Below are 27,954 nucleotides of genomic sequence, written 5' to 3'. Positions count from 1 at the left end.
GGACCGGGAGCCAATGTAATTGGGCGAGCACGGTGGGGGTGATAGGTGAACAGGACTTGGTATGGGTTGGGAGTTTCGGGTGAGCTCCAGTGTTCAAATCCTTCTGTGGCCTCTGGGATCAGGAGATTGGCCATTTGGGCAAAGTACCAGAGGGGGGACTGGACCCCGTGGTCCTGTACCGAGGAAACCAGTGGCACCATCGGGAGAGGAGTGGGGAAATTTGGGAGGGAGAGTATGTTTTTTAAAAGAACAAACTATTTATTTTTTTCAGGTGGATGTGCCTTGACCACCATGTCTGAACTGAAACAGCTCCTGGATCAGCTGGAGTACAGAGAGTACAGGCAGGTCACAGTCCAGGGACGGATCATATCTGTGAAATACAAGTCACTGAGCGGGCTGGAAGGAGAGGTAACGGAACTGGCTAAGGCATTGTTTGGAAACGGGCTACGGGTATAGACTTGAGAATCAGATTCTGTACGGAGCCCGTTAGCTCCTGTGGGGTGGGGTGGGGGGGTGGAAGAGGGATTGTCTGTGCGTGTGTGGAAAGCAACTGGGCCGTGTTGTGTAGTGGGGGTGTGAGGATGGATATTCTGGAGTTTGCAATGATCACCTTTGGGGATCGGGAGCGTTTATACCAAGATTAAATGCTTGGAGAGTTCAAAATGGTAGGTTGGAAGCTTTAGGGCAGGACTACCCAACCTGCGGCCTTAGGGCCTCGAGCCCCACTCCCCTCCCACCGCTCCCAATTCCCCTCCCCGAGGCCCGGGCAACTCTGTCCTATCTGTGCTTTTGTATATTTCCATTGAGAAAAATCGGTTTTCCGTTGTAGCTGTGTGGAAGGGCAATGTAGGACTGAGCCAATCCCCGGGGAAATGTCCAGGCAATGTGATTGGCCTCCGTGCTTCCGAGTCAGGAGAAGGGAGAAAGCGTCAGCCAGGATTTGAGCTCCTGATCGCCATCCACGACCCTGGCGGGATGTGCCTGTGCGGATCAGACCAGGCTTGTTTGTGATGCCATCTATAGCCTGCTAGCGGTCACCGTCTGTGCTCGTACATGAAGAATGACAACGTGGGTGAGTTATTGGTGCAACACACTGTGTGGCACCGTACCCCAGCCAGAGTCAGCACTTTCCAGGGAAGAAAGAAATTTCCTATCTTAATCCACGTTAGTTTGTGGTCATAGCTTGCTATAAGGAGTCAGGAGGTCGTGGGTTCAAGCCCCACTCCAGAGACTTGAGCATGGCTGACACTCCCAGTGCCAGTACTGAGGGAGCGCTGCACTGTCGGAGGTGCCGTCTTTCAAATGAGACGTTAAATCGAGGCCCCGTCTGCCCTCTTAGACGGACGTAAAAGATCTCGTGACACTGTTCGAAGAAGAGCAGGGGAGTTCTCTCCGGGGCCCTGGCCAATATTCCTCAACCAACAATTACTAAAAAAAAACCAGATGATCTGGTCGTTATCTCATTGCTGTTTGTGGGATCTTGCTGTGCCCAATTTGGCTTCTTCGTTTCCTACATTACAACAGTGACTACACCTCAAAAGTACTTTAATGGCTGTAAAGCGCTTTGGGACGTCCTGAGGTCGTGAAAGGCGTGATATAGATGCAAGTCTTTCTTTTTTACATGTGTACGCCATGACCATAAGATACCGTATCTTACAAGGCGGCAAGTCGAGCACCCTGGGACTGGGTCAGGGGCCTGTGCCGGGTAAAGTACTCGCTGACGTACGCTTTTATAAAGTTGCTTTCTGACGATAGAACAGGATATACCCATCCCATGATCAGATTTCCAGCCTGTCCGGTAGCCAATTGGTTTCTGTTCTGTCTTGCAGGAAGTTCCTGTCTTACAGTCAGACGGAGCTGAATGCACAGGGGAGCCGGCCATTGGAGGAATCATGGAGTTTGAAGAATCGTTGGATGCTGACCTTTCATCCCTGAGCGCAGGCGGAGGCAACAGCCCTGTGATCCCTGTCATGAGGTGAGGCTTATTTTCCTGGTGGGAGAGTGATGTGCGGAGGAGGTAGAATTTTTTTTTGTTGGATATTTGCATCCGTGAAGTTTTGGTATGTTTGTTCTGAGGAATAGAATATTTTTCCACTTGGGGTCCACACCGAGCACTCTTGAGTCAGATATATCGTTGGTTAGAGGAGTCAGCCACTGAATTACTTCCTTTTTTTGCTGGAAATCTTCTGACCTCCCATGAAGGTGGTGACCAGCTTTCGTTGGTCTGGGTTCAAAGCTCCCGTTGGTACCTCGTTCAACTGGCCATTCCACATATGTGAGCCTGGACAGTGAGTGTCAGTGGGCTATTTGATTGCAAAAGGCATCATGGCGTCCATTCACACTTCCAGCCGGGAGGCGGGTTGGGAATGGTCACTGGATAATGATCGGAAGCAGGAACCCTTCCCCCCATGAGGCCAATTACACTGCTGCCGGGGCCTGAGACCGGCTAATTCAGCACAGACCGGGGGATTGGATCCAAGGGGTTTCCTCACCTTCTTGGCCGACTATCTCAATCAGCTGAGCCATGAGTCAGTTCCCACTGGGTTGTCACAGGGTGACATTAGCAGCAGTAACCTAGCAGAGTGCTGCCAAGATTGGAAAGAGAAGCCAACAAGTACCAATCAGGTGGCACCAAGCTTGGGTTTTAAGCCTGTGGATTGTAGGAGGAAGGGAGGGCTGAGGGAGGTAAAGAGTTAGGAACATAGGAACAGGAGTAGGCCATTCAGTCCCTCGAGCCCGCTCCGCCATTTGATAAGATCATGGCTGATCTGTGATCTAACTCCATATACCTGCCTTTGGCCCATATCCCTTAATACCTTTGGTTGGCAAAAAGCTAAGTATCTCAGATTTAAAATTAGAAATTCAGCTAGTATCAATTGCCGTTTGCGGAAGAGAGTTCCAAACTTCTGTCACCCTTTGTGTGTAGAAGTGTTTTCTAATCTCACTCCTGAAAGGTCTGGCTCTAATTTTTAGACTGTGCCCCCTAGTCCTAGAATCCCTAACCAGCAGAAATAGTTTCTCTCTATCCACCCTATCTGTTCCCCTTAATATCTTATAAACTTCGATCAGATCACCCCTTAACCTTCTAAACTCTAGAGAATACAATCCCAATTTGTGTAATCTCTCCTCGTAACTTAACCCTTGAAGTCCGGGTATCATTCTAGTAAACCTTCCCTTGCACTCCCTCCAAGGCCAATATGTCTGGCTGGAGTCATACCTAGCACAAAGGAAGATGGTAGTGGTTGTTTGTGGCCAATCATCTCAGCCCCAGGACATTGCTGCAGGAGTTCCTCAGGGCAGTGTCCTAGGTCCAACCATCTTCAGCTGCTTCATCAATGTCTTTCCCTCCATCATAAGGTCAGAAATGGGGATGTTTGCTGATGATTGCACAGTGTTCAGTTCCATTCGCAACCCCTCAGATAACGAAGCAGTCCAAGCCCGCATGCAGCAAGACCTGGACAACATCCAGGCTTGGGCTGATAAGTGGCAAGTAACATTCGCGCCAGACAAGTGCCAGGCAATGACCATCTCCAACAAGAGAGAGTCTAACCACCTCCCTTTGACATTCAACGGCATTACCATCGCTGAATCCCCCACCATCAACGTCCTGGGGGTCACCATTGACCAGAAACTTAACTGGACCAGCCATATAAATACTGTGGCTACAAGAGCAGGTCAGAGGCTGGGTATTCTGAGGCGAGTGACTCACCTCCTGACTCCCCAAAGCCTTTCCACCATCTACAAGGCACAAGTCAGGAGTGTGATGGAATACTCTCCACTTGCTTGGATGAGTGCAGCTCCAACAACACTCAAGAAGCTCGACACCATCCAGGACAAAGCAGCCCGCTTGATTGGCACCCCATCCAACACCCTTAGCATTCACTCCCTTCACCACCGGCGCACTGTGGCTGCAGTGTGTACCATCCACAGGATGCACTGCAGCAACTCGCCAAGGCTTCTTCGACAGCACCTTCCAAACCTGCGACCTCTACCACCTAGAAGGACAAGAGCAGCAGGTACATGGGAACAACACCACCTGCACGTTCCCCTCCAAGTCACACACCATCCCGACTTGGAAATATATCGCCGTTCCTTCATCGTCGCTGAGTCAAAATCCTGGAACTCCCTTCCTAAAAGCACTGTGGGAGAACCTTCACCACACGGACTGCAGCGGTTCAAGAAGGCGGCTCACCACCACCTTCTCAAGGGCAATTAGGGATGGGCAATAAATGCTGGCCTCGCCAGCGACACCCATGAAAGAGTATTAAAAAAATGTCCTCCCGAAGGTGCGGTGCCCAGAACTGCTCACAGTACTCCAGGTGTGGTCTAACCAGGGTTTTGTATGGCTGCAGCATAACTTCTAACCCCGAGTACTCTAGTTCTCTAGATATAAAGGCCAGCATTCCATTAACCTTATTGATTATTTTCTGCACCTGTTCATGACACTTCAATGATCTATGTACCTGAACCCCTAAGTCCCTTTGGGCATCCACTATTTTTAACTTTTTACCATTTAGAAAGTACCCTGTTCTATCCTTTTTTGATCCAAAGTGGATGACCTCACATTTGCCTACATTGAATTTCATTTGCCACAGTTTTGCCCATTCACCTAATCTATCAATATCCCTTTGCAATTTTATGTTTTCATCTACACTGCTTACAATGCCACCAATCTTTGTGTCATCGGCAAACTTAGATATGAGACTTTCTATGCCTTCATCTAAGTCGTTAATAAATATTGTGAATAATTGAGGCCCCAAGACAGATCCCTGTGGGACTCCACTAGTCACATCCTGCCAATGTGAGTACCCACCCATTATCCCTACTCTCTGTCGCCTTTCGCTCAGCCAACTTCCTAACCAAGTCCGTACTTTTCCCTCGATTGCATGGGCTTCTATCTTAGCTAACAGTCTCTTCTGTGGGACTTTATCAAATACCTTCTGGAAGTCCATATAAATAACATCTATTGACATTCCCCTGTCCACTACTTTAGTCACCTCTTCAAAAAATTCAATCAGGTTTGTCAGGCACGACCTACCTTTCACAAATCCATGCTGGCTCTCTCTGATTAACTGAAAATTCTCGAGGTGTTCAGTCACCCTATCCTTAATTATAGACTCCAGCATTTTCCCCACAACAGATGTTAGGCTAACTGGTCTATAATTCCCTGGTTTCCCTCTCTCTCCTTTCTTAAAAAGCGGAGTGACGTGTGCAATTTTCCAATCTAGAGGGACAGTTCCTGAATCTGGAGAACTTTGAACGAATGTTCCCCAGTTTGGAGGTCTTGGGAAAGAATGAGTCAGAGTAGGAGACAGTGCAGTGAGTCCTGGCCTCAACACAAGGGTCCAGGTTTGGGGCAAGGGGACTGAATTAATAAAAAGTTCCAACAGGCTGCGCATATTCTGCTAACTGGAACTTGTGTTTAACCAGTAGAACTCCTCTGGGAAAACAAGTGGGCTTAGCGTCGCAGAAAAAGAAAAGAAAAAGAAAAGGCACAACACGCAGGAGAAAGCGTACACTACCAAGGTAACCGATGAGGGGATGAGGATGGTCACTGGACAATGATCAGGAGCCTTCACTCTATCCCACCCACTCGGCACTGTTCTTGCAACAAATAAATTCCATTTCTCTCCGTCCTCTCCTGAGGATGCTGACTCCCTGCTGAGGCACAGGTGCCTCTGGTCCATTCGCCCGAGGATCTCTTCTTTATGCGTGAGCTGGACAGTTAAGCGTTAGTTGGCTATTTGACCATGGGGGGCATCCAGAGCTAGGCCGACCCTGACTTCCTCTGCATCCAAGCACGAGCACTTTCCAGTAGGAGTCACTGGCTAACAATCGAGAGGGGGATCTCCATTTTGCCTTGTCCTCTCCTTAGCCCAGGGGTGCTACAGCAGGCTGGTGTGCAAACTTAACTTAGTGCAAACTGGGAATCCAAGCTGGGATCTTCCTGGTCTGATTGTCATTCACCATCAGGAGATCAGTCTGAATTTTGGTTGATGAAATTCGTCAAGGTGGCTGTCCTGTTTTGTAAAGAGTGGTTAGAATGTGGAACTCGCTACCACATGGAGTGGTTGAGGCGAATAGATGGATGTACTTAAGGGGAAGCTAGATAAGCACATGAGGGAGAAAGGAATAGAAAGTTATGCTGATAGGGTGAGATGAAGTAGGGAGGGAGGAGGCTCGTGTGGAGCGTAAACACCAGCATGGACCAGTTGGGACGAATGGTCTGTTTTGCGCTGTACATTCTATGTAATCCTGCTTAAGTGTGAAATGTATGCAGAGTCCTCCATGAACTCACCTTGCCTCTCCCGCCCCTTTACGTTCGAATTATTTTTCAGAATTCCTCTCCTCAGCTCCACTGTGCACAAGCTCCAACTCCAGATCAGTATCCAAACCTGGACAAAGTCCCACACACTCAGCAACACCATCTTTGCCAAACTCCACTGGCTCCCTCTCCCCCAGTTCTTTAAATCCCTCCATGCTTCATGTTCCATTGCTGCTTCTGCCACTTCCTCTAGTCCCATGACGCAACTTGTCACCCTCTGGACCACCCTCCATTCCCCTCTCCACTGCAGTGGTAACAGTGACTTCACATGCCATGTCCCTGCACTCTGAAATTCTCTTCTTAAACCTTTTTACTTTACTGTACTCAAAATTATAAGGGGTTTTAATAGAGTAAAATAAGGAGAAAATGTTTCTACTGGCAGGAGGGTCGGCAACCAGAGGACACAGATTTAAGATAATTGCAAAATAACTAGAGGGGAGATGAGGAGAATTTTTTTACACATTGAATTGTTCCGATCTGGAATGCGCTGCCTGAAAGGGCGGTGGAAGCAGATTCAGTGGTAACTTTCAAAAGGGAATTGGATAAATACTTGAAGGAGAAAAATTTGCAGGGCTATGGGGAAAGAGCGGGGGGAGTGGGACTAATTGGATAGCTCTTTCAAAGAGCCGGCACAGGCACAATGGGCCATATAGCTCCTTCTGTGCCATATGATTCTATGAAAACTTGACTCTTTGACCATGATGTCAGTCACCTCACCTCACCTCTCCTAGTGCAGCATTTAGAGGCATTTTAGCACGTGAAAGCCACCATATAAATGTTCCTTTTTTGACCTAGGCTTAGTAAAGGATCAGAATCAAGTAGCGAGGATGAGACTGCGGACCACAGTCTACGGACACGTGTGGAGAACCCAGACAGCGATAGAAGTCCTGGCGAAGGTTTGAACACACAGCTACCTCTTCACAACAACACCCAGTCTCTTATTCTGTTGTCACTCTACAGCCGTGACTCAGTGGGTAACTCTCTCTCGCTTCTGAGTCAGAGGGTTGTGGGTTCAAGTCCCACTCCAGAGACTTGAGTACATAATCTTGGCTGACACTCCAGTGCAGTATTGAGGGAGTGCTGCACTGTCGGAGGTGCCGTCTTTCGGTTGAGACGTTAAACCGAGGTCCCCGTCTGCCCTCTCAGTTGGATGTAAAAAGATCCCAGGGCCACTATTTCGAAGAAGAGCAGGGGAGTTCTCCCCGGTGTCCTGGCCAATATTTATCTCTCAACCAACATCACTAAAACAAATTATCTGATCATTGTCACATTGCTGTTCGTGGGATCTTGCTGTGGGCAAATTGGCTGCCGCGTTTCCTACATTGGTGCAGTGACTACACTTCAAAAAGTACTTCATTGGCTGTAAAGGGCTTTGGGACGTCATGAGGTGGTGAAAGGCGCTATATAAATGCAAGTTCTTTCTGTCTTACATTATATTTATTTTAAAACGAGAACGTGAGGCATAAACGATGGTCCCAATATTTTTACTGAGAGCGCTCCCCCGGTGGCCGGTAAAGTCCCTTACCTGGTGTGTTATTAAACTACAAGGAGCACAAAGATCCCAGGATCTATCCCCCAGTCTGTCGGGGGTGGGGGGGCGAGGGGGACAGTAATGGCACAGTAAGTGACCTCAACAATCCCTGGGCGACAGAGGGTGGAAAATCACCCCGGGCCTCTGCTCCTGATCTCTATACGGTGACCCCTGCTGGAAGGAACCTCAAAGTGCTGTCTGCTGAGAACAGGATTAGATTCTGCTTCGACCCCCCCCCAGTGCCCTCCCAAAAGCTGAAGGCCTGTCAGTGCTCCCTGTGTAGGTTCACACATTGAAGCCTGGCAACGTGGGTGAGGTACCAGAGGGCGGCCAGTACCCGGCCGAACCCACAAGCCAGCGCCTTCAGGAGAATATCGGAGGGCCAAAATACCTGAAGAGCCTGGCATCAGAACCCTGCTGACACACTTAGACCTGATTGTCCGCGATGCCTTTCTCGCCTGCTGCTGTCCGCGTGCTGCGGCTGGTGGGATTGCACAGGCTGGAACTGTCTCAGCCCTGCCACACACACACACCGATGGTCTGAGCCCAGCTTGGGCAGAAATTAATTCACCCGCCCCCTCCGCCCCACACCCACATCCCAAAAAGGGAATTTGGCAGCTTGTTGGGAGAATCTGTTGGTGATATCATCAGCTGGCACAGTTTCTCCTCTCACAGGAGCCTGGGGTCCGAATCATTTCCATCCACATACTTTTCAAATTACTCAGCAGTCTGTGATACGGTATTCATGGAAAAAAGTGAAGGAGAAACCAGGATTAGTTTTGGGATTGATACAGGGCTATGGGATTAGTTTTAGATTGATTCAGGGCTATGGAGAGAGAGTGGGGCAGTGGAATTAGTTTTAGATTGATTCAGAGCAATGGGGAGAGTGGGGCAGTGGGATTAGTTTTAGATTCATTCAGAGCTATGGGGAGAGTGGGGCAGTGGGATTAGTTTTAGATTCATTCAGGGCTATGGGGAGAGAGTGGGGCAGTGGGATTAGTTTTAGATTCATTCAGGGCTATGGGGAGAGAGTGGGGCAGTGGGATTAGTTTTAGATTCATTCAGGGCTATGGGGAGAGTGGGGCAGTGGGATTAGTTTTAGATTCATTCAGGGCTATGGGGAGAGAGTGGGGCAGTGGGATTAGTTTTAGATTCATTCAGGGCTATGGGGAGAGAGTGGGGCAGTGGGATTAGTTTTAGATTCATTCAGGGCTATGGGGAGAGAGTGGGGCAGTGGGATTAGTTTTAGATTCATTCAGGGCTATGGGGAGAGAGTGGGGCAGTGGGATTAGTTTTAGATTAATTCAGGGCTATGGGGAGAGAGTGGGGCAGTGGGATTAGTTTGGGATTGACTCAGGGCTATGGGGAGAGAATGGGGCAGTGGGATTAGTTTGGGATTGATACAGGGCTATGGGGAGAGAGTGGGGCAGTGGGATTAGTTTGGGATTGATTCACAGCTATGGGGAGAGAGTGGGGCAGTGGGATTAGTTTGTGATTGATACAGGGCTATGGGGAGAGAGTGGGGCAGTGGGATTAGTTTGGGATTGATTCACAGCTATGGGGAGAGAGTGGGGCAGTGGGATTAGTTTGTGATTGATACAGGGCTATGGGGAGAGAATGGGGCAGTGGGATTAGTTTGGGATTGATACAGGGCTATGGGGAGAGAGTGGGGCAGTGGGATTAGTTTGGGATTGATTCAGAGCTATGGGGAGAGAGTGGGGCAGTGGGATTAGTTTTTGATTGATTCAGGGCTTATGGGGAGAGAGCAGGGCAGTGGGATTAGTTTTGGATTGATACAAGACTATAGGGAGAGAGCGTGACAGTGGGATTAGTTTGGGATTGCTCTTGCAAAGGGTCGGTTGACATGATGGGCCGAATGGCCACCTCCTGAGCACTAGACCTCTATGATTCTAGTGTTGTGGGTTCAAGCTCTATCCAAGGACTAATCCAGGCTAAAATGTCAATGCACTGCTGAGGGGTGAGATGTTAAATCTTGGCACTGTCTGTCTGTTCAGATCAAAAGATTCCATGGTACTATTTGAGAAAGGGCAGGGAGTTTTCCGAGTTCCCTGCTCAGCATTCCTTCCTCAACCAACACCGCTAAAAATAGATTAGTGAGTGATTTGTCTCGTTGCTGCTTGTGGGATCGTGCTGTGCACACAATGGCTGCTGCATTTGCTTACACAACAGCACCTGCACTGCTAAAATATTTTTTTTTTTTCAAGTTGTTGTATATGAAGCACTCTGAGCTGTGAAATGAGGAGTGATAACAAATGCAGTTCTGTCTTTCTTCCTTCTGTAAAGATCTCAGCTTTATCCGGGCTTGCCAAGAGTTCTTCACGGACCTTGAGGATGTGGAGGAGACGCCCTGTGTGGCGAACCCGTGCTTGGCTCAGCCCACGTTCTCCTGGACTGACGGCCCGTGGCAGCGGGAGCACATCCCCCACCGAGGAGACATCTCGGCCATGGTGGCTCGCAGCTTCCGCTTCAGGGACAAGGCCTTTCTTCTCCGAACCTTTGGTCTCCAGCCCTCGAGCATCGCTGGAACCCCAGCCGATTGGAAGAAGAAGCTGGAACACTGTGAGCCGGCGTGTTGCCGTGGGTACTACACCCTGACCATTTTAGGTAAAGGGAGCTTGGGTAACTAGGCCTAGAAAGCTGTGGGGGTTCACTGCTGTTATCAGTACGTGTAGTTTTTCTAGGAGCTCCCCAAATCCTAAACGGACAAGCCTGCTCAGATCTGTTTTGGGGATTGATACAGGGCTATGGGGAGAGAGTGGGGCAGTGGGATTAGTTTGGGATTGATACAGGGCTATGGGGAGAGAGTGGGGCAGTGGGATTAGTTTGTGATTGATACAGGGCTATGGGGAGAGAGCGGGGCAGTGGGATTTGTTTGGGATTGATACAGGGCTATGGGGAGAGAGCGGGGCAGTGGGATTAGTTTGGGATTGATACAGGGCTATGGGGAGAGAGTGGGGCAGTGGGATTAGTTTGGGATTGATACAGGGCTATGGGGAGAGAGTGGGGCAGTGGGATTAGTTTGTGATTGATACAGGGCTATGGGGAGAGAGCGGGGCAGTGGGATTTGTTTGGGATTGATACAGGGCTATGGGGAGAGAGCGGGGCAGTGGGATTAGTTTGGGATTGATACAGGGCTATGGGGAGAGTGTGGGGCAGTGGGATTAGTTTGGGATTGATACAGGGCTATGGGGAGAGTGTGGGGCAGTGGGATTAGTTTGGGATTGATACAGGGCTATGGGGAGAGAGTGGAGCAGTGGGATTAGTTTGGGATTAATACAGGGCTATGGGGAGAGAGTGGGACAGTGGGATTAGTTTGGGATTGATACAGGGCTATGGGGAGAGAGTGGGGCAGTGGGATTAGTTTGGGATTTCTCTTGCAAAGAGCTGGCAGACACGATGGACCGAATGGCCACCTCCTGAGCTCTGAACTTCTATGGTTCTAGTGTTGTGGGTTCCAGCTTTGGTTCCTCTCCTCTCCTGAAAGGGCTGAGTGTTGCTGGGGTAGGATTCCACTGATAACAGCTGTCTTCCCGATGGCTCCCTCAAGAGCCATTCACTTGTGACCTCAGTGTGACAGCTATTTGAGCGTAAAGGGTATTGTAGCTAAACCTGGTCTTATTTCCATTGGAAAGAGCAGGCGAGTGGGACTAATTCGATAGTTCTCTCAAAGAGCCGGCAGAGGCATGATGGGCCGAACGGCCTCCTTCTGTGCTGTATCATTCTATGATTCCCAGGCTGTGGGCATTGCTGGCAAGACCGGCATTTATTACCCATCCCTAATTGCCCTGTGGGCCTTCTTTTTGAACCGAGTGACTTGCTAGGCAACTTCAGAGGGCAGTTAAGAGTCAACATATAGGCCCAGACCAGGTAAGGACGGCAAGTTTCCCTCCTGAAAGGACATTGGTGAACCAGTTGGGTTTTTACGACAATCCGACAGCTTCATGGTCACTTTTACTGAGACCATACCAATTTTTTAAAACTTAATTCAAATTGTCAGACTGCCGTGGTGGGATTTGAACTCATGATCCCTGATTTAATCCAGGCTTAGTCCAGTAACATAACCACTACACTACTGTACCTTGCCAGTAGTATTATCCCCCTCCCCCCACTGCTGCCCTGACTGAGGTCAGCTAACTCGGCTCGGACTGCGGTGACACCAAGACCCCTCTGGTCTGACTGGCTCAGTTGTACAGTGCTTTTACCAGGAACTCCCCCACCCTGAGTCATTAATCCCAGGGTACCTCACCTTCACTGGTTCTGATTTACTGTCCCTAAATAGCCTTTCTTGCTGTTTGTTACTGTTCACCTCATGGGACTCCCAGTGATCTCCCCGATGGTTCAGTTGTTGAATGTTACTGAGCCGTACAGATTGAGCTGAGCTATTTGTCATTCACTGTCTAGATTCACACGTGACGAATGATGCCCATGGAATGTGAGTCTGTGCCCTCAGGGCAGGAAGGCACCGATCTCCAGGGGTTTCACGGGCGCCGAGGCAGTGAGCGTCAGAAAGCTATTTGACTGCTGGAGCGTTGTAGCCGGGCCCGTCCCTGTTCAATCCGATGCCCGCGCTCTCAGCGGGAGGTTATTGGATGGTGATCAGGAGCAGGAACCCTGGCCTGATTTCTCTGTCTTCCCCAATCCAAGGGCACTCCTACCTGAACCCCTGGCTGAGATCAACACGGACTAGAGATTGGGGCTCAGCTGGGCCTTGAGATTGGGAAGAAGGAAAACGTTGAGCAAGCTGCTCGCGTAAGGAAAATGGAGTCCGCCAGGCAGGAATCTTACTCGTGTTTTTCCTCTCTTGCCTTCCAGGACTAAATGAAGAGCTGTCTTTAGACACAGTCTTTTTCCCCATCATTCCCAGGATAGATTACCGAGCGTCGTACTCTGTCAAGCACGACAACTCCCTGGTCTCCATTCTGGCTCATGGTGGACTGTCACCCAGACAACAAGCCCACACGGACAGCACAGAGGGTTCCTCACCTTCCCCTGGTAAATGTTTCTTCCAACTCTCCCTCCCCTCCTCCTCCTCTTCTGAAGGCACTAACTCTCACTGGGTACAGGTCCCAACTGGCTACTGATACCTCATCCCAGTGTACACTCTTCATATGTGAGCCTAGAATTACATAGAATGTACAGCACAGAAACAGGCCACTCGGCCCAACAGGTCTGTGACGGCGTTTATGCTCCACACGAGCCTCCTCCCTCCCTACTTCATCTCACCCTATCAGCATATCCTTCTATTCCTTTCTCCCTCATGTGCTTATCTAGCTTCCCCTTAAATGCATCTATGCTATTTGCCTCAACTACTCCTTGTGGGGGCGAGTTCCACATTCTCACCACTCTCTGGGTAAAGAAGGTTCTCCTGAATTCCCTATTGGATTTATTAGTCATGATGTGGAGATGCCGGTGATGGACTGGGGTTGACAATTGTAAACAATTTTACAACACCAAGTTATAGTCCAGCAATTTTATTTTAAATTCACAAGCTTTCGGAGGCTTCCTCCTTCGTCAGGTGAACGATGTGATTTATTAGTGACTATCTTATATTTATGGCCCCTAATTTTGGAGTTCCCAACAAGTAGAAACATTTTCTCTATGTCTACCCTATCAAACCCTTTCATAATCTTTAAGATCTCTATCAGGTCACCCCTCAGCCTTCTCTATTCTAGAAAAAAGAGCCCCAGCCAATTCAGTTGAGAGATGAAGTAACATAGAAGGGGAGTGTTTCATTTTGTAGCCAGAAGAGGGTGCTCTTGCACCATTTCTGTTGCAATGTGAGCAGTTCGTTGAGAGTGAACTGAGCAATTCATTTGCTGGCCAAGCCTTTCCACAACAGCCCAGCGAGCTCAACAAGCAAATAGCTGAGACCAGAAAAATTCCAGGTCTGATTCCTGGTGTGTGCTGAGTTGGCTCAAGCAGTGGCAGGAGCATGTATTTTGGCCTCGGTAAACTTGAGCTCATCCAAAACTCTGCTGCCTGTATCCTAACTCACACCAAGTCCCAGTCGCTCATCACCCCCTGCTCGCTGACCTACATTGACTCCCGGTCTGGCAACGCCTCGATTTTAAAATTCTCACCCTTGTTTTCAAATCCCTCCATGGCCTCACCCCCTCCCTATCTCTGTAACCTCCTCCAGCCCTACAATCCTCCGAGATCTCTGCGCTCCTTCATTTCTGGCCTCTTGCGCATCCCCGATTTTCATCGCTCCACCATTGGCGGCCGTGCCTTCAGCTGTCGGGGCCCTAAGCTCTGGAATTCCCTCCTTAAACCTCTCCACCTCAGCTTAAAACCTACCTCTTTGACCAAGCTTTTGGTCACCTGTCCTAATATCTCCTCATGTGGTTCGGTGTCACAATTTGTTTGATAATCGCTCCTGTGAAGCGCCTTTCGACGTTTTACTACGTTAAAGGTGCTGTGTAAATGCAAGTTGTTTCTGCTGGGAGCGTGCAATTGTCTTTAACACACCTTAGCTAGAGAGCAGAGTCAACTCAAACTCTTGATCCTCATCATCATCCAGTAGCCCCGACTGGAAAGTGCCTGGGTGGATGCACTCCACAGTCGAACAGCCCGCTGACGGTCATGCATAGTCACATGGTGGTGGCCAGGGCCTGTATTGGGAGGGAAAGCTGAGAATAGCAGCGGGAGCAGCAAAAGAACCTGCATTTATCTAGCGCCTTTCACAACCTCAGGACGTCCTACAGCCAATAAAATACTTTTTGAAGTGTAGTCACTGTTGTAATGTAGGAAACGCTGCAGTCAATGTGCGCACAGCAAGATCCCACAAACAGCAATGTGATAATAATCAGATAATTTGTTTGTGATGTTGGTTGAGGGATAAAAATTGGTCCAGGACACTGGGGAGAACTCCCCTGCTCTTCTTGGAAGTAGTGGCCATAGGATCTTTTACCTGAGAGGGCAGACGGGGCCTCGGTTTAACGTCACGTCCGAAAGACAGCACCTCCGGCAGTGCAGCATTCCCTCGGTACTGGCACTGGGAATGTCGGCCCAGATTATGGGCTCAAGTGTCTGGAGTGTGACTTGAACCCACGACCTTCTGACTCAGAGGCGAGACAGAGTGCGACCCACTGAGCCACGGCTGACATCTGTTGGAAACCAAACAAAACAAAGCAGGAGAAACAGACTTGAAAATAGTTTTTTTTTCTAAAAGTACAAATTATTGATTTGTTTATTGGCAGGTGACATTCTCCGATCTGCGGCCGGCCTGGAGAAAATGCTCTTCATCTTTGTCCTTGACATCTGCAGCCAAGGAGGTGCCAGTGTTGAAGTTGTGCTCAATCGCGCCTATGTTCAGCACAGAGCTCTCTGAACAATTGAGGCCTTTTATGGTTTTTCATTTTGACCCCAGCCCAGCCAGTATTTGCCCGGATTGGATTGAATCGGATACAGTTCCGGGTTACAGAGGAATTTTAAGTTATTTTTATGTTGTTTTCTTTCTGGATTTCTAAAAAGAAAAATGTTGCTCCTGTTCCTGTGGAACTGATTCAATCTCTGTCATCCCTGCTCACTCCATTAGAGATAGTAACTCCATGAGCTGTGAATGGAGACCCTTTTTCTCTTCCCCATACCCCACTTCCCCTAAAACTAGGACTTGAGTGTTTGATGGGACAGCGTAGAGGGAGCTTTACTCTGTATCAACCCATGCTGTATGTGCCCTGGGAGTGTTTGATGGGACAGTGTAGAGGGAGCTTTACTCTGTATCTAACCCATGCTGTAGAGAGAGCTTTACTCTGTATCTAACCCGTGCTGTACCTGCCCTGGGAGTGTTTGATGAGACAGCGTAGAGGGAGCTTTACTCTGTATCTAACCCATGCTGTAGAGAGAGCTTTACTCTGTATCTAACCCGTGCTGTACCTGCCCTGGGAGTGTTTGATGGGACAGTGTTGAGGGAGCTTTACTCTGTATCTAACCCATGCTGTAGAGAGAGCTTTACTCTGTATCTAACCCATGCTGTACCTGCCCTGGGAGTGTTTGATGAGACAGCGTAGAGGGAGCTTTACTCTGTATCTAACCCATGCTGTAGAGAGAGCTTTACTCTGTATCTAACCCGTGCTGTACCTGCCCTGGGAGTGTTTGATGGGACAGTGTTGAGGGAGCTTTACTCTGTATCTAACCCATGCTGTAGAGAGAGCTTTACTCTGTATCTAACCCATGCTGTACCTGCCCTGGGAATGTTTGATGGGACAGTGTAGAGGGAGCTTTACTCTGTATCGAACCCATGCTGTACCTGGGAGTGCTGGATGCTCACACTTGCCTACAGAGGTGTTCATTCCCCAAAATGTACTTAAAAATTCATCATACTCTCTGTCGGTGGCCTGGTGGGTAAAGAGACTGCACTGTGTTGAGTTTGCTGATCTGACCAACTGACTCAGGATAGGTCGAGTATCATGGGGGAACGGAGAGCATTGGAGGATAAAAATTAATAGCAGATTTTTTTTTTAAAAAGGAACTTGTCTATCATGGGACTGCATGTGGCAAATATGGTTTATATTTAGTATTTGTATCAAAACTGACTAAAACAACTTGGGGAAGAAGAAAAAATTATGTTGAAAGAAAAAAAGTTAAATATTATTTGATTTTGATGGGGATAGAGCAGAATGTTTGTGTTTTGAAGTTTGTGTATTTAGCTCTTGCTGGGAAATTGCTTCCTTTGCTTCATACTGTAAATTATACTTTTTCTACAACTTTGTTTTTTACGTGGACAACTGTTAGATTTTAAAATAACGTGCACACTGGAGATCATGCTTGATGATTTACAGAAAATAAATCAATTGGGAGGTGTGGGTAACAGGGTAAGCAGCAGGTAAATTCACCGATTGGTGGTTTCCGTTAGACTCTGAAATCCTGCTGTGCCCGTGTTTATAGGGGAGGGGGGTGGGAGGGGGCTGTGTTTTCCCAATTTCTACTGGGAAAATTCCCCTTTGGGTTTGGTTTTCCGTCTGTGTGTTTCACTGTCCTCAGGGCTAAAAATTGGTTCAGAATCAAAGTGCTGCTTCTGGTCTCCCAAAGACTAGTGCTTCCTGATCCCAAGTCCCAGTGTAAAACTCTTTTTTTATACACACACACAGAATACACCGAGAGTGCAAACTCTCAACATGCACAACTTTCTCCATCTGCTGACCGTCAATGTCCCCCCTCTATTTTTCACTGAGCTTTTTGCACCGACTCCTTCCAATTATTTATTTTACCTGTTTTTTTTAAAAGTCCAAGTAAAAGCTGAAAGGATGGAGCTATGGTTTTATATTTGAAGCCCAATTCATCCTCGGGATGTGGACGTCGCAGGCAAGGCCAGCATTTATTGCCCATTCTCGGCCTCCTCTCCCCCCCGCCCCAACAGAAGGTGGTAGTGGGCCGCCTTCTTGAACTGCTGCAGTCCATGTGGTGAAGGGGCTCCCACAGTGCAGTTAGGTCGGAAGTTGCAGGATTTTGACCCAGTGACGACGAAGGACTGGCCAATATATCTGCAAGTCAGGATGGTGTGTGACTTGGAGGGGAACGTGCAGGTGGTGGTATTCCCATGATCCTGCTGCCCTTGTCCTTCTAGGTGGTAGAGGTCGTGGGTTTTGGGAGGTGCTGTCAAGGAAGCCTTGGCGAGTTGCTGCAGTGCATCCTGTGGATGGTACACACTGCAGCCACAGTGCGCCGGTGGTGGAGGGAGTGAATGTTTAAACTGGTGGATGGTGAAAGGCCTTTTGGTTTAAGAGCACAACGTACAAGGGAAGGGTGTGTGTGTAAAGTGACAACTTGTGAGAGTTCAGCGGACAAAGCCACACCTTCCACTCAACCGTCTTAAATCATAGAATCACACAGCACAGAAGGAGGCCATTCAGTCTATTGTGCCAGTGCTGGCTCTTTGAAGAGCTATCCAATTAGTCCCACTCCCCTCGCTCTTTCCCCATAGCCCTGTAAATTTTTCCTTTTCAAGTATTTATCCAGTTCCCTTTTGAAAGTTACTATTGAATCTGCTTCCACCACCCTTTCAGGCAGTGCAATCATGAGGTAAAAAAGGGAAAGAATTTATTCCACAATGTTGAGCCATTTACAGTTTACTGTTCTTGAAATAATAGTTTTTGTTCCTTCAATATATCTCGGCTGTTGAAACCTGGGAGGCCGTGAGTGCCCAATTTGCAGTAACAACCATACCCGACATGTCGAGTCAGAGCCTGGGAATGACTATCGGTGAACACTCGGTCTGGTTTGGCACAGGCCATAATATAACCAGCACAGGTCACTGGGAAACAGGCCATAATATAACCAGCACAGGTCACTGGGAAACAGGCCATAATATAACCAGCACAGGTCACTGGGAAACAGGCCATAATATAACCAGCACAGGTCACTGGGAAACAGGCCATAATATAACCAGCACAGGTCACTGGGAAACAGGCCATAATATAACCAGCACAGGTCACTGGGAAACAGGCCATAATATAACCAGCACAGGTCACTGGGAAACAGACCATAATATAACCAGCACAGGTCATTGAAAAACAGACCATAATATAACCAGCACAGATCATTGAGAAACAGACCATAATATAGCCAGCACAGGTCATTGAGAACTGTTGAACAATCCTTGCCTGCTGTTGCCCAGCTGCCATTGTTCAGGGGTGAACCTAGAGAGTGAGGTGGGCTATTTTGCATAGAGGGCATCACAGCTGAGTCTGATCCCATTCCCGCGCAAGGACTTCCCATTAACAGTCACTGGGTAACACTAAGGTGTGGGGAACCCTGGTGGATTTTCTAACCTCCTCCCCACCCCATCACTATATGAAGCGATTTGTGCCCCTCCTTGCAACTGCTGCCTGAGTTGAGATCACCAGTGCAGAAATACCAGAGGTATTGTGTCTGCTGTGGATCAATGGGTAGCATTCTCTGCTTCTGAGTGAGGAGATTGTGGGTTCAAGCCCCCACTCCAGGGCTTTAAGCACAAAATCCAGGCCAACACTCCCAGTGCAGCACTGAGGTGCCGTTTTTCGGATGAGACGTTAAGCTGAGGCCCCGGCTGCCCTCTCGGGTGGACATAAAAGATCCCACGGCCACAATTCGAAGAGCAGGGGAATTCTCTCTGGTGTACTGGCCAATATTTATCCCTCAACCAATATCTCTAAAAAGCAGATTATCTGGTCTTTATCATATTGCTGTTTGTGGGAGCTTGCTGTGCACAAATTGGGTGCTGCGTTTCCTACATTACAACAGTGACTACACGTCAAAAAGTGCATCATTGGCTGTAAAGTGCTTTAGGACGTCCTGAGGTCGTGAAAGGCGTTGTACAAATCAAGTCTTTCTTTTTCATACCCCTGTATGAGCCATCGCCTTCGGGGGAGGAGGGTAGAAAGTTAGGCATGGAGAGTTAAATCAAAGCTGCCATCAGATGGGATGCATTTGGTACCAAACTGTGTTCCTACTTGTAGTTTGGTATCCCAGGGGCAGAAGAGGCAAGTGGTGGGAGGCTGATTCCCCCCAGACTCGTGCACCTCCTAACAGCCAGTTCAAGATTACATAGGCAGAGAGCAGAGCATAAGTGGCAGAGGGAAACTGGCTTAAAACAAGTCACCCCCAGTGCCTCAGTTGTAGCTTGCACTGCACTTCACTCTACACCTGGCTGTGCTATACCTGACCCAGAGGGGAAAGCACGCACGCCGCTCACCTCAATCCGCACAAAACCAAGTACTGACTCTTGCTGAAAAACATTCCCCAGCACTGGACTCTAGGTTTGTGCGGAATTGTCCCTGGGATATCTGGGCAGCCACTGCCATGTCAGGATTTAAAGTACCTCAATCAACCCCTTTTGTTACAGACAATAATCACCCACCACTCCTAAGAAGGTCCTCAAACCTAATGCAATCTCTCGATTCTTTATTCACCCATCGGCTGGGAAGCAGCAAGTTAAGGTAAAGGCTCTCTGCTGATCCCTGGGTCTTTCCCAGAGAACTGAGAGGTGGAGGAGAGAAGGGGGGCTTCAGGGAGTGGGAGGAATCTCTCCATGCTCATCAATATCTAAAGGAGAAACAAAATACTTTGGATGCTGGAAATCTGAAATAAAAACAGAAATTGCTGGAAATACTCAGCAGGTCGGCAGCATCTGTGGAGAGAGAAGCAGAGTTATCGTTTCAGATCGATGTTCTGATGAAAGGTCATCGACCTGAAACGTTAACTCTGTTTCTCTCTCCACAAATGCTGCCTGACCTGCTGAGTATTTCCAGCATTTAAAGGAGGGCTTTGCATCTGGTAAAATATATTGCATGACACTTCACTAAGTTAGTAAACCTAGGAATGTGCATGGATACAACAGCTGATACAATGATGTCCTTGTCATATTTGCTATTTTTTAAAATTTGGCTTTTATATTCAGTTTTCATTAAGTAAACTGAAAACTCAGAGACAGTGCCATTGTGCTTCCTTAAAGTCATAATATAAAAAGGGTTCGATGTATTGGATTTGGATAAACTATTTCAAAGAGATGATAGCAGCACTGAAATAGGTAAATGCAGATTCAGGGTAGGGGTGTGCCCCTCTGGATCAGGCTAACAACAACCACCACAATAGATTAAATGATCATCTAGTTCACTGACTGTTTGTGGGATCTTGCTGTGTGCAAATCGGCTGCCATCTTTGCCTAGGTAGCAATAATGGCCACACTCCAAAAGTAATTAATTGGTTGTGAATAACTTTGGGCTGTTTTGAGGATGTGAAAGGCTCTATATAAATGCAAGTTCTTTGCCTATGGAGGATGCATTAAGTATGGGTACACGACCATCTTTTAAGAAGGGAATTGGCAAGATCTTGGGTGAGGCAGGTTGGGAGGGGGTTCACGGGTGAATTCATTTTCCCTCCTGATACATCATGGGATTTGTTGCCTTGTAGAGTAGGAGAAGAATCTCCCCTCCCCTTCCGTCAGCATTGCTGGAGGTTAAGAGGGAACTAGCACTGATGGGTCTGACTGGCTTTTCTTGCACTTTTTGTATGTTTGCGTTGCGAACTTTACATATTAGCAGAGATGGTGTAAATTACAGCACGGGCTGGTGATCAGGAGTGCATTCAGAATAAGATTGTTCCTTGTTTGAATGTCAGGTCAGGACAGGATTTGACTTGGCTGCGATGTCCATCATGGTCAAATAGTCTGCTGGCACTCATCGTTTGGACTGACGCAAGTTGGGCAAAATACCAGAAGGCAGGTTGCACCCATGAAACAGGAGAAGAAGGGAAACAATTGGGACTTAAGAGAATGCAAAGTCGGCCAGGATTAGAGGGTTTGAAGGAAATCCTGCTTCAAACACCATTCTCCGAGTAATTAGCAGAAACACGGTCAGTGGGACTCTGAATATCTAATACAAAACCTGCCTTTATCTCAGTACTGCTGAGACCAGATCGGTCTCCTTCCTTTTCTTCTAGTTGTCCTCTTCCTCGCCTCAGGCTGATGTCTGGAGCCAGGGCACCGTTCTACAGGTGCTATCGGGTACTTTACCCAAGTGACCGTTGTTCACGTATGAACTCAACAGGCTATTCAACTGTAAAAGGCATAACATGTCAAGCCCGGTCCCGTCCTCGCCCACTATCCACATGTGCACTTTCTAGCAGGGGTGGTTACATAGGAACAAGAGGAGGCCATTCAGCCCCTTGAGCCTGTTCCACCATTCAATTAGATCACTGCTGATCTGTATCTTAACTCCATTTACCCGCCTTGGTTCCATACCCCTTAATATCCTTACCCACCAAAAATCTATCAATCTCAGTTTTGACATTTTCAATTGACCCCCCCCCCCAACCTCAACAGCTTTTTGGGGGAGAGAGTTCCAGATTTCTACTACCCATTGTGTGAAGAAGTGCTTCCTGACATCACCCTTGAACGGCCTAGCTCTAATTTTAAGGTTATGCCCCCTGGTTCTGGACTCACTCACCAGAGGAAATAGGTTGTTCTGGATGTCAGTTTCCACACGTATACTGACAGCACCCAGCTCCACCTCTCTCGTCCTCTCCACTGCCTCTGTTGTCAGGCTGCTTGTCCGATATCCAGTTCTGGATGAGTCGTAATTTCGTCCAATTAAACACTGGGACGACCAAAGTCATTGTCTTCGGCCCTCACCACAAACTCCCTTCCCTCGCCAATGACGCAAACGTGCAGCACCTTCCTTGGCCACTTTCTCAAGCTGAACCAGACTGTTCGCAGCCTCGACGTCCTATTTGAACCTGAGCAGAGCTTCCGACCCCATATCCTCTCCATCACCAAGATTGCCTACTTCCATCTCTGTAACATCGCCCATCTCCGCCCCCCCCACTGCTCTGCTGCCCGTATCCTAACTCACACCAATCCTGTTCGCCCATCACCCCTGTGCTCGCTGACCTACTCCCAGTCCACGAACACCTCAATTTTAAAATTCTCATCCTTGAGTTCAAATCCCTCTGTGGTCTCACACCTCCCTGTCTCTGTAACCTCCTCCAGCCCTGCAACCCTCCGAGAATTCTGTGTTCCCCCAATTCTAGCCTCTTGTGCGTTCCCCACTCCCTTTGACGCACCATTGGTGGCTGTGCCTTTGGCTTCCTAGGCTCTAAACTCTGGAATTCCCTCCCCAAACCATTCTGCTTCTCTCTCCTCCTTTAAGCCGATGTAGGTCAGTGAGCTGGTAACACTCCCGTGAGGTGCCTTGGGACGTTTAAGGCACTATTTAAATGCAAGTTATTGTTATCGTAACAGAGCCCAACCTTACTCACAGGGGCCTGTACCACTCCATGGTTGCTATTTCTTGTCAGGCACTTGTAACCGGATGCATAATCTGTACACTGCGAGCCTTAGCAAACACGCAGCTTACCCCCCCCCAACAAGCTCTCACTGGGTGGCAGCAGCTGCAGTTGTTTGTTCCAGCTGTGTTTGTGTGCTACCCCCCAAAAAAACATCATTCGTATTGTCCAGCTCCTGCTGCTAATATCCTGCTCTGTGACTCGGTACATAGATACCAAGAGTTGAAACTAGGGCCCGATGAGGTCTTGGAGTGGGCTGCTGCAGTCTGGTGGATACAATCAGCTTTTGCTGAGCAAATGTGCACCGCCCCTTGAAGCAATTATTTGGGCTGATAAAACCCAGGGAGGGGGTTAAATCTGCACAGTGGGAAAACAGGTCACTGTAAAACAATCAGCCACATTTTGGCAACTGAAGCATCGGCTCGTAAGCAAATGGCACCTGACCAACTGCACAGTAAAGGCCACGGCCTACGGTCACCTCACCAATCGGCTACTACCTCTCCTGCGCTTCTACACAATATTAAGAATAAATTAATTCCTGTCCAGCGAGTCTCACCCATCCTCGGTGAGTTTCGAAACTTAACCAAGCACTCCCCAAATCTCGCTGATCTCTTTCCCTGCTCTCGCTGTATAACCCTTCAGTGATGCACTGTGCTTGAATGTGCGTCGGCTTATTAAAAAAAATTAGTACATTTCAGTATTTTCTCTATAGGACCCATATCCCAAAAATGTCTTTTCTTGATAGCTGGGTTGAGAAGAGAGAGGAGTCCGTCCAACTTGGTGGATGGTGAGCTGTTATGATTACATAGAATTTACAGCAAAGAAACAGGCCATTCAGCCCAACTGGTCTAAATCGGTGTTTATGCTCCACACGAGCCTCCTCCCACCCTACCTCCATAGCCTGCTATCCTTTCTCCCTCATGTACTTATTTAGGTTCCCCTTAAATGCTCTGGAAAGCAGATTCAATAGTAACTTTCAAAAGGATATACACTTGAAAAGGAAAAATTTGCAGGGCTATGGGGAAAGAGCAAGGGGGGAGTGGGACTAATTGGACAGCTCTTTCAAAGAGCTGGCACAAGCACGATGGGCCGAATGGCCTCCTTCTGTGCTGTAAGATTCTATGATGAATATTACTGAAATTGGATCAGTTCCTGCATTCTGTCATGGATTCCTCGTGGACTATTATGAAGCCTGTTCATTTGTCGACTTTATTTTCACCCTCTCTCTCTTTAGACAGGATGGGACATAGACTGAAAGTCCTGTGGGCACATTCCCGCAGTGGGGGAGGGAAGGGGTTTCATAATGAAGCCTTTTGACGGCTAAATTTCGGAGCGGCCTTTATTCCGAATGGCTCCCGTCTGTTGGACGCGACCTGCTCCAGGGGTGACATGCCTGACCCCCTGTGGTAGGTAAATGTATTTAGGATGGTGATTGACTGATTTCCTTTTTTACCGCTCCTGTTCCATTTGTTTGCTGCTTGTATGAGGGCCTGACCTGCGTGTGAGAGGTTTTGTTTTGCAGGCCATGCGGGGGCCCAACAAGAGGCCATGTACGGATCCATTGGAGCGCAGTGCACCCCCGCCCCTACCCCGGAAGCATTCCTCAACCTCCTTTGAGGACCAGGGAGCTTTCGAGAGAAGAGAAAAGGCCCCAGTCGGAAGCAAAGTGAAGGGCAGAAAGCTGACGACTGACAGCAGCATTGACACCAACGAGGAAAGAATCGAACTGGGTCACAAAACACAGGCCTCGACCCATGCCCTTTTCCATTGAGAACGAGTGTCAACAGCCAGTGTATCGCCCCTGTCCGCCAGACCATAAACAGGACATCTTCATCAGGCGCCTCAGTTGTCACTCACAGTTTTATAACAACTTGCATTTATACACCACCTTTGACGTAGTATAACATCCCAAGGCACTTCACAGGAGGGTCATCAGACAAAATTTGATACCAAGCCGCATAAGGAGATATTAGAGCAGATGACCAAAAGCTTGGTCAAATAAGTGGGTTTTAAGGAGCACCTTACAGTCTACAGCACAGAAACAGGCCATTCGGCCCAACTGGTCTATGATGCCGTTTATGCTCCACACGAGCCTCCTCCCACCCCTCTTCATCTCACCCTATCAGCATATCCTTCTATTCCTTTCTCCCTCGTGTGTTTATCTAGCTTCCCCTTAAGTGCATCTATGCTATTTGCCTCAACCACTCCATGTGGTAGCGCGTTGCGCATTAAATGAGGAGAGAGGTGAAGAGAATTCCAGAGCTTAGGGCCTAGGCAGCCAATGGTGGAGCGATTAAAATCGGGGATGCACAAGAGGCCAGAATTGGAGAAGCGCAGAGATCTCTCAGAGGTTTGTAGGGCTGGAGGAGGTTACAGAGATAGGGAGGGGCGAGGGCCATGGAGGGATTTGAACAGGGGATGAAAATTTTAAAATTGAGGCATTGCTGAACCGGGAACCAACGTAGGTCAGTGAACACAAAAATTTTCAATGTGTAAAGTAATGGCAGGTTTTTAAAGGTGTGTTTCTGCACTCAAAAGATCTCTTCAGGAGTCATTTTGCTTCAACTGGATTTGTAACTTCATAGAATGATAGAATGATAGAGCACAGGAGGAGGCCATTCGGTCCATCACACCTGTGCCGGCTCTTTGAAAGAGCTATCCAATCAGCCCCACTCCCCCAGCTCTTTCCCCATAGCCCTGCAAATTTTTCCTTTTCAAGTATTTATCCAATTCCCTTTTGAAAGTTACTATTGAATCTGCTTCCACCACCGTTTCGGCAGTGCATTCCAGACCATAACAACTCGATACGTAAAAACATTTCTCCTCATCTCCCATCTGCTTTTGCCAATTACCTTAAATCTGTGTCCTCTGGTTACTGATCCTCCTGCCAGTGTAAACAATTTCTCCTTATTTATTCTATCAAAATCCCTCATAATGATTACGCCTTTTATTCAATCGGTTGGCAAACGTTATAAAACAGCCCACCTGCTAAATGAAACAAAAGCAAAATAGTGCGGATGCTGGAAATCTGAAATAAAAACAGGAAATCTGGAAACATTCAGCAGGTCAGGCAGCATCTGTAGAGAGAGAAACAGAGTTAACGTTTCAGATCGGTGACCTTTCATCAGAACTGCGGGTTTTTGGTTGACAGCCTATCCCCAGAAATGGAGATAGAGAAGTCGAGGAAGGGAAGAAGGGAACAGTCCCTTCGGAACACTGAAAGGGGAGGGGAGAAGATGTGTTTGGTGGTGGCATCCCGCTGGAGGTGGCGGAGGATGATCCGTTGTACGTGGAGGCTGGTGGGGTGGAAGGTGAGGACAAGGGGGACCCTATCGCGGTTCTGGGAGGGAGGGGAAGTGGGGAGATTTGAAGTACGGGAAATGGGATGGACACAACCGAGGGCTCTGTTAACTACAGTGGAGGAGAATCCTCAGTTGAAGAAAAAGGAAGACATTTCGGAAGCTCTGGTGTGGAAGGTGGCATCATCAGAACAGAGGGGATGGGAGGAGGCTCATGTGGAGCATGGACCAGTTGGGCCAATTGGCCTGTTTCTGTGCTGTACATTCTATGTAATTCTATGTATGAACCTGGGTAAAATGAGGCATCACAGCCAAGCCAAATCCTGTCCTCATTTAAGCAGGGGGTCACTGGACAGCAATCTGGGGCACGAACCCTGGCTGACTTCTTCACCTCCCTCCATCAGGAACACTGAGGCCAATCTACTACCTTCAACTTCTCCCCCCAGCTATTACTCTGCACAGACCGCCTCTGGACTGTGCAGCTCAGTACCATTCCCCCACTGGGGGAGCCTGAGATTGCTTATCTGACCCAAATAGCACTGACAACTTGGTGAAAGGTGTTGGGTTTTTCAAGCCAGAATTAGGGTCTAAAAGGGTTAAATTACGAGGACAGTTTGCATAGACTAGGCTTGTATTCCCCTTGAGTGTAGAAGATTAAGGGGTGATCTAATTGAGGTGTTTGAGATGGAAAAGGATTTGATAGGGTAGATAGAGAGAAACTATTTCCTCTGGTGGGGGGAGTCCAGAACAAGGGGGCATAATCTTAAAATTAGAGCTAGGCCGTTCAGGGGTGATGTCAGGAAGCACTTCTTCACACAAAGGGGAGTGGAAATCTGGAACTCTCTTCCCCCAAAAAGCTGTTGTGGCTGGGGGTCAACTGGAAATTTCAAAACGTGAGATTGATAGATTTTTGTTGGGTAAGGGTATTAAGGGTTAGGGAACCAAAGCGGGTGGATGGAGTTAAGATACAGGTCAGCCATGATCTATCTGAATGGCAGAACAGGCTCGAGGGGCTGAATGGCCTCCTCCCGTTCCTGATGTAAACAGGGGTGAATCAAACTGCTGAAAGGTCCCAAGCGGCATTTGTAGATGAAGCACGTTTTGCCTCTTGAAGCAATTTTAATGGAAAGCGGGCAGGGTAGGTCAGAGGCTGCATGTGCCTGGACTTCCCCCATTATGTGAGTGATTTGAGTAACACCACATGTCCCTGTGTGCAAATATCATCCCCTCCCACCCTCACCGCTCGTGTGTTCACTGAGCCACTGGGATGTCCTCACCTCCTAACCCGAGCAGCGCTCATGAATATTCCAATAATTCAGAGCTCTTGTCTTCGGGACCTATTGATAATTATGGATAGTTGCTGCTTTCTGCAAGGCTGATGGCAGCCCATTCATTTCCTGTTCACTCTCATCTCGACATGAGTGGTGAGAGGGAGAAAGGGAAGGGGAGGGGGTAAGCTGTAGGCCGTTGCTTTCAATGGAACCTGAATGGTTGGCAGCCGGCCTTTCACCTCCCCCCTACTTTCTGAACAAATACCCTAACTTTTTTAAATATACTCACACACGCGTCTGATAACATGGATTGCTGGGGTATTTTGTATCAAAAGAAAAGTTTCTATCGCACCTTTCACGACCTCAGGACATCCCAAAGCGCTTTACAGCCAATGAAGTACTTTTGAAGTGCAGTCGCTGTTGTAATGTAGGAAACGCGGCAGCCAATTTACGCACAGCAAGATCCTACAAACAGCAATGAGATAAATAGCCAGATAATCTGTTTTAGTGATGTTGGTTGAGTGATAAATATTGGCCAGGACACCGGAGAGAACTCCGCAGCTCTTCTTTGAAATAGTGGCCGTGGGATCTTTTACGTCCAACCAAGAGGGTAGACGGGACCTCGGTTTAACGTCTTATCCGAAAGACGGCACCTCCGACAGTGCAGCTCTCCCTCAGTATTGGCACTGGGAGCGTCAACCTGGATTATGGAGGACAAACAATTTATTGGAAGTTTAGGATCAAAGT

At 48.2% G+C, this 27,954-nt stretch overlaps 1 protein-coding gene across 5 annotated transcripts in view; it reads left to right on the top strand.

Moving 5' to 3' along the window:
- The window catches only part of LOC137302504 (RPA-related protein RADX-like), a 42,950-nt gene extending 17,976 nt beyond the window's left edge, over nt 1-24,974 (top strand). For 2 of the 5 annotated variants that reach the window (XM_067972212.1, XM_067972208.1), the window contains 7 exons: nt 272-408; nt 1,830-1,975; nt 5,431-5,526; nt 7,121-7,221; nt 10,161-10,481; nt 12,690-12,869; nt 15,077-16,635. In XM_067972212.1, the coding sequence (XP_067828313.1) occupies nt 272-408; nt 1,830-1,975; nt 5,431-5,526; nt 7,121-7,221; nt 10,161-10,481; nt 12,690-12,869; nt 15,077-15,207 (1,112 nt within the window). In that variant the 3' untranslated portion in view covers nt 15,208-16,635. Of the gene's footprint in view, nt 1-271; nt 409-1,829; nt 1,976-5,430; nt 5,527-7,120; nt 7,222-10,160; nt 10,482-12,689; nt 12,870-15,076; nt 16,636-24,159 lie in introns of those variants that run through there. The other 3 variants (XM_067972210.1, XM_067972209.1, XM_067972211.1) reach the window with 3 other exon arrangements.
- The last annotated feature ends 2,980 nt before the right edge of the window (nt 24,975-27,954 follow it).

The sequence above is a fragment of the Heptranchias perlo genome, chromosome 35 (genome assembly GCF_035084215.1).
Source record: "Heptranchias perlo isolate sHepPer1 chromosome 35, sHepPer1.hap1, whole genome shotgun sequence".
Lineage (NCBI taxonomy): Eukaryota > Metazoa > Chordata > Chondrichthyes > Hexanchiformes > Hexanchidae > Heptranchias > Heptranchias perlo.
The sequence above is the reverse complement of the archived record's forward strand: the minus strand, read 5'-3'. Positions and strand labels throughout refer to the sequence as shown.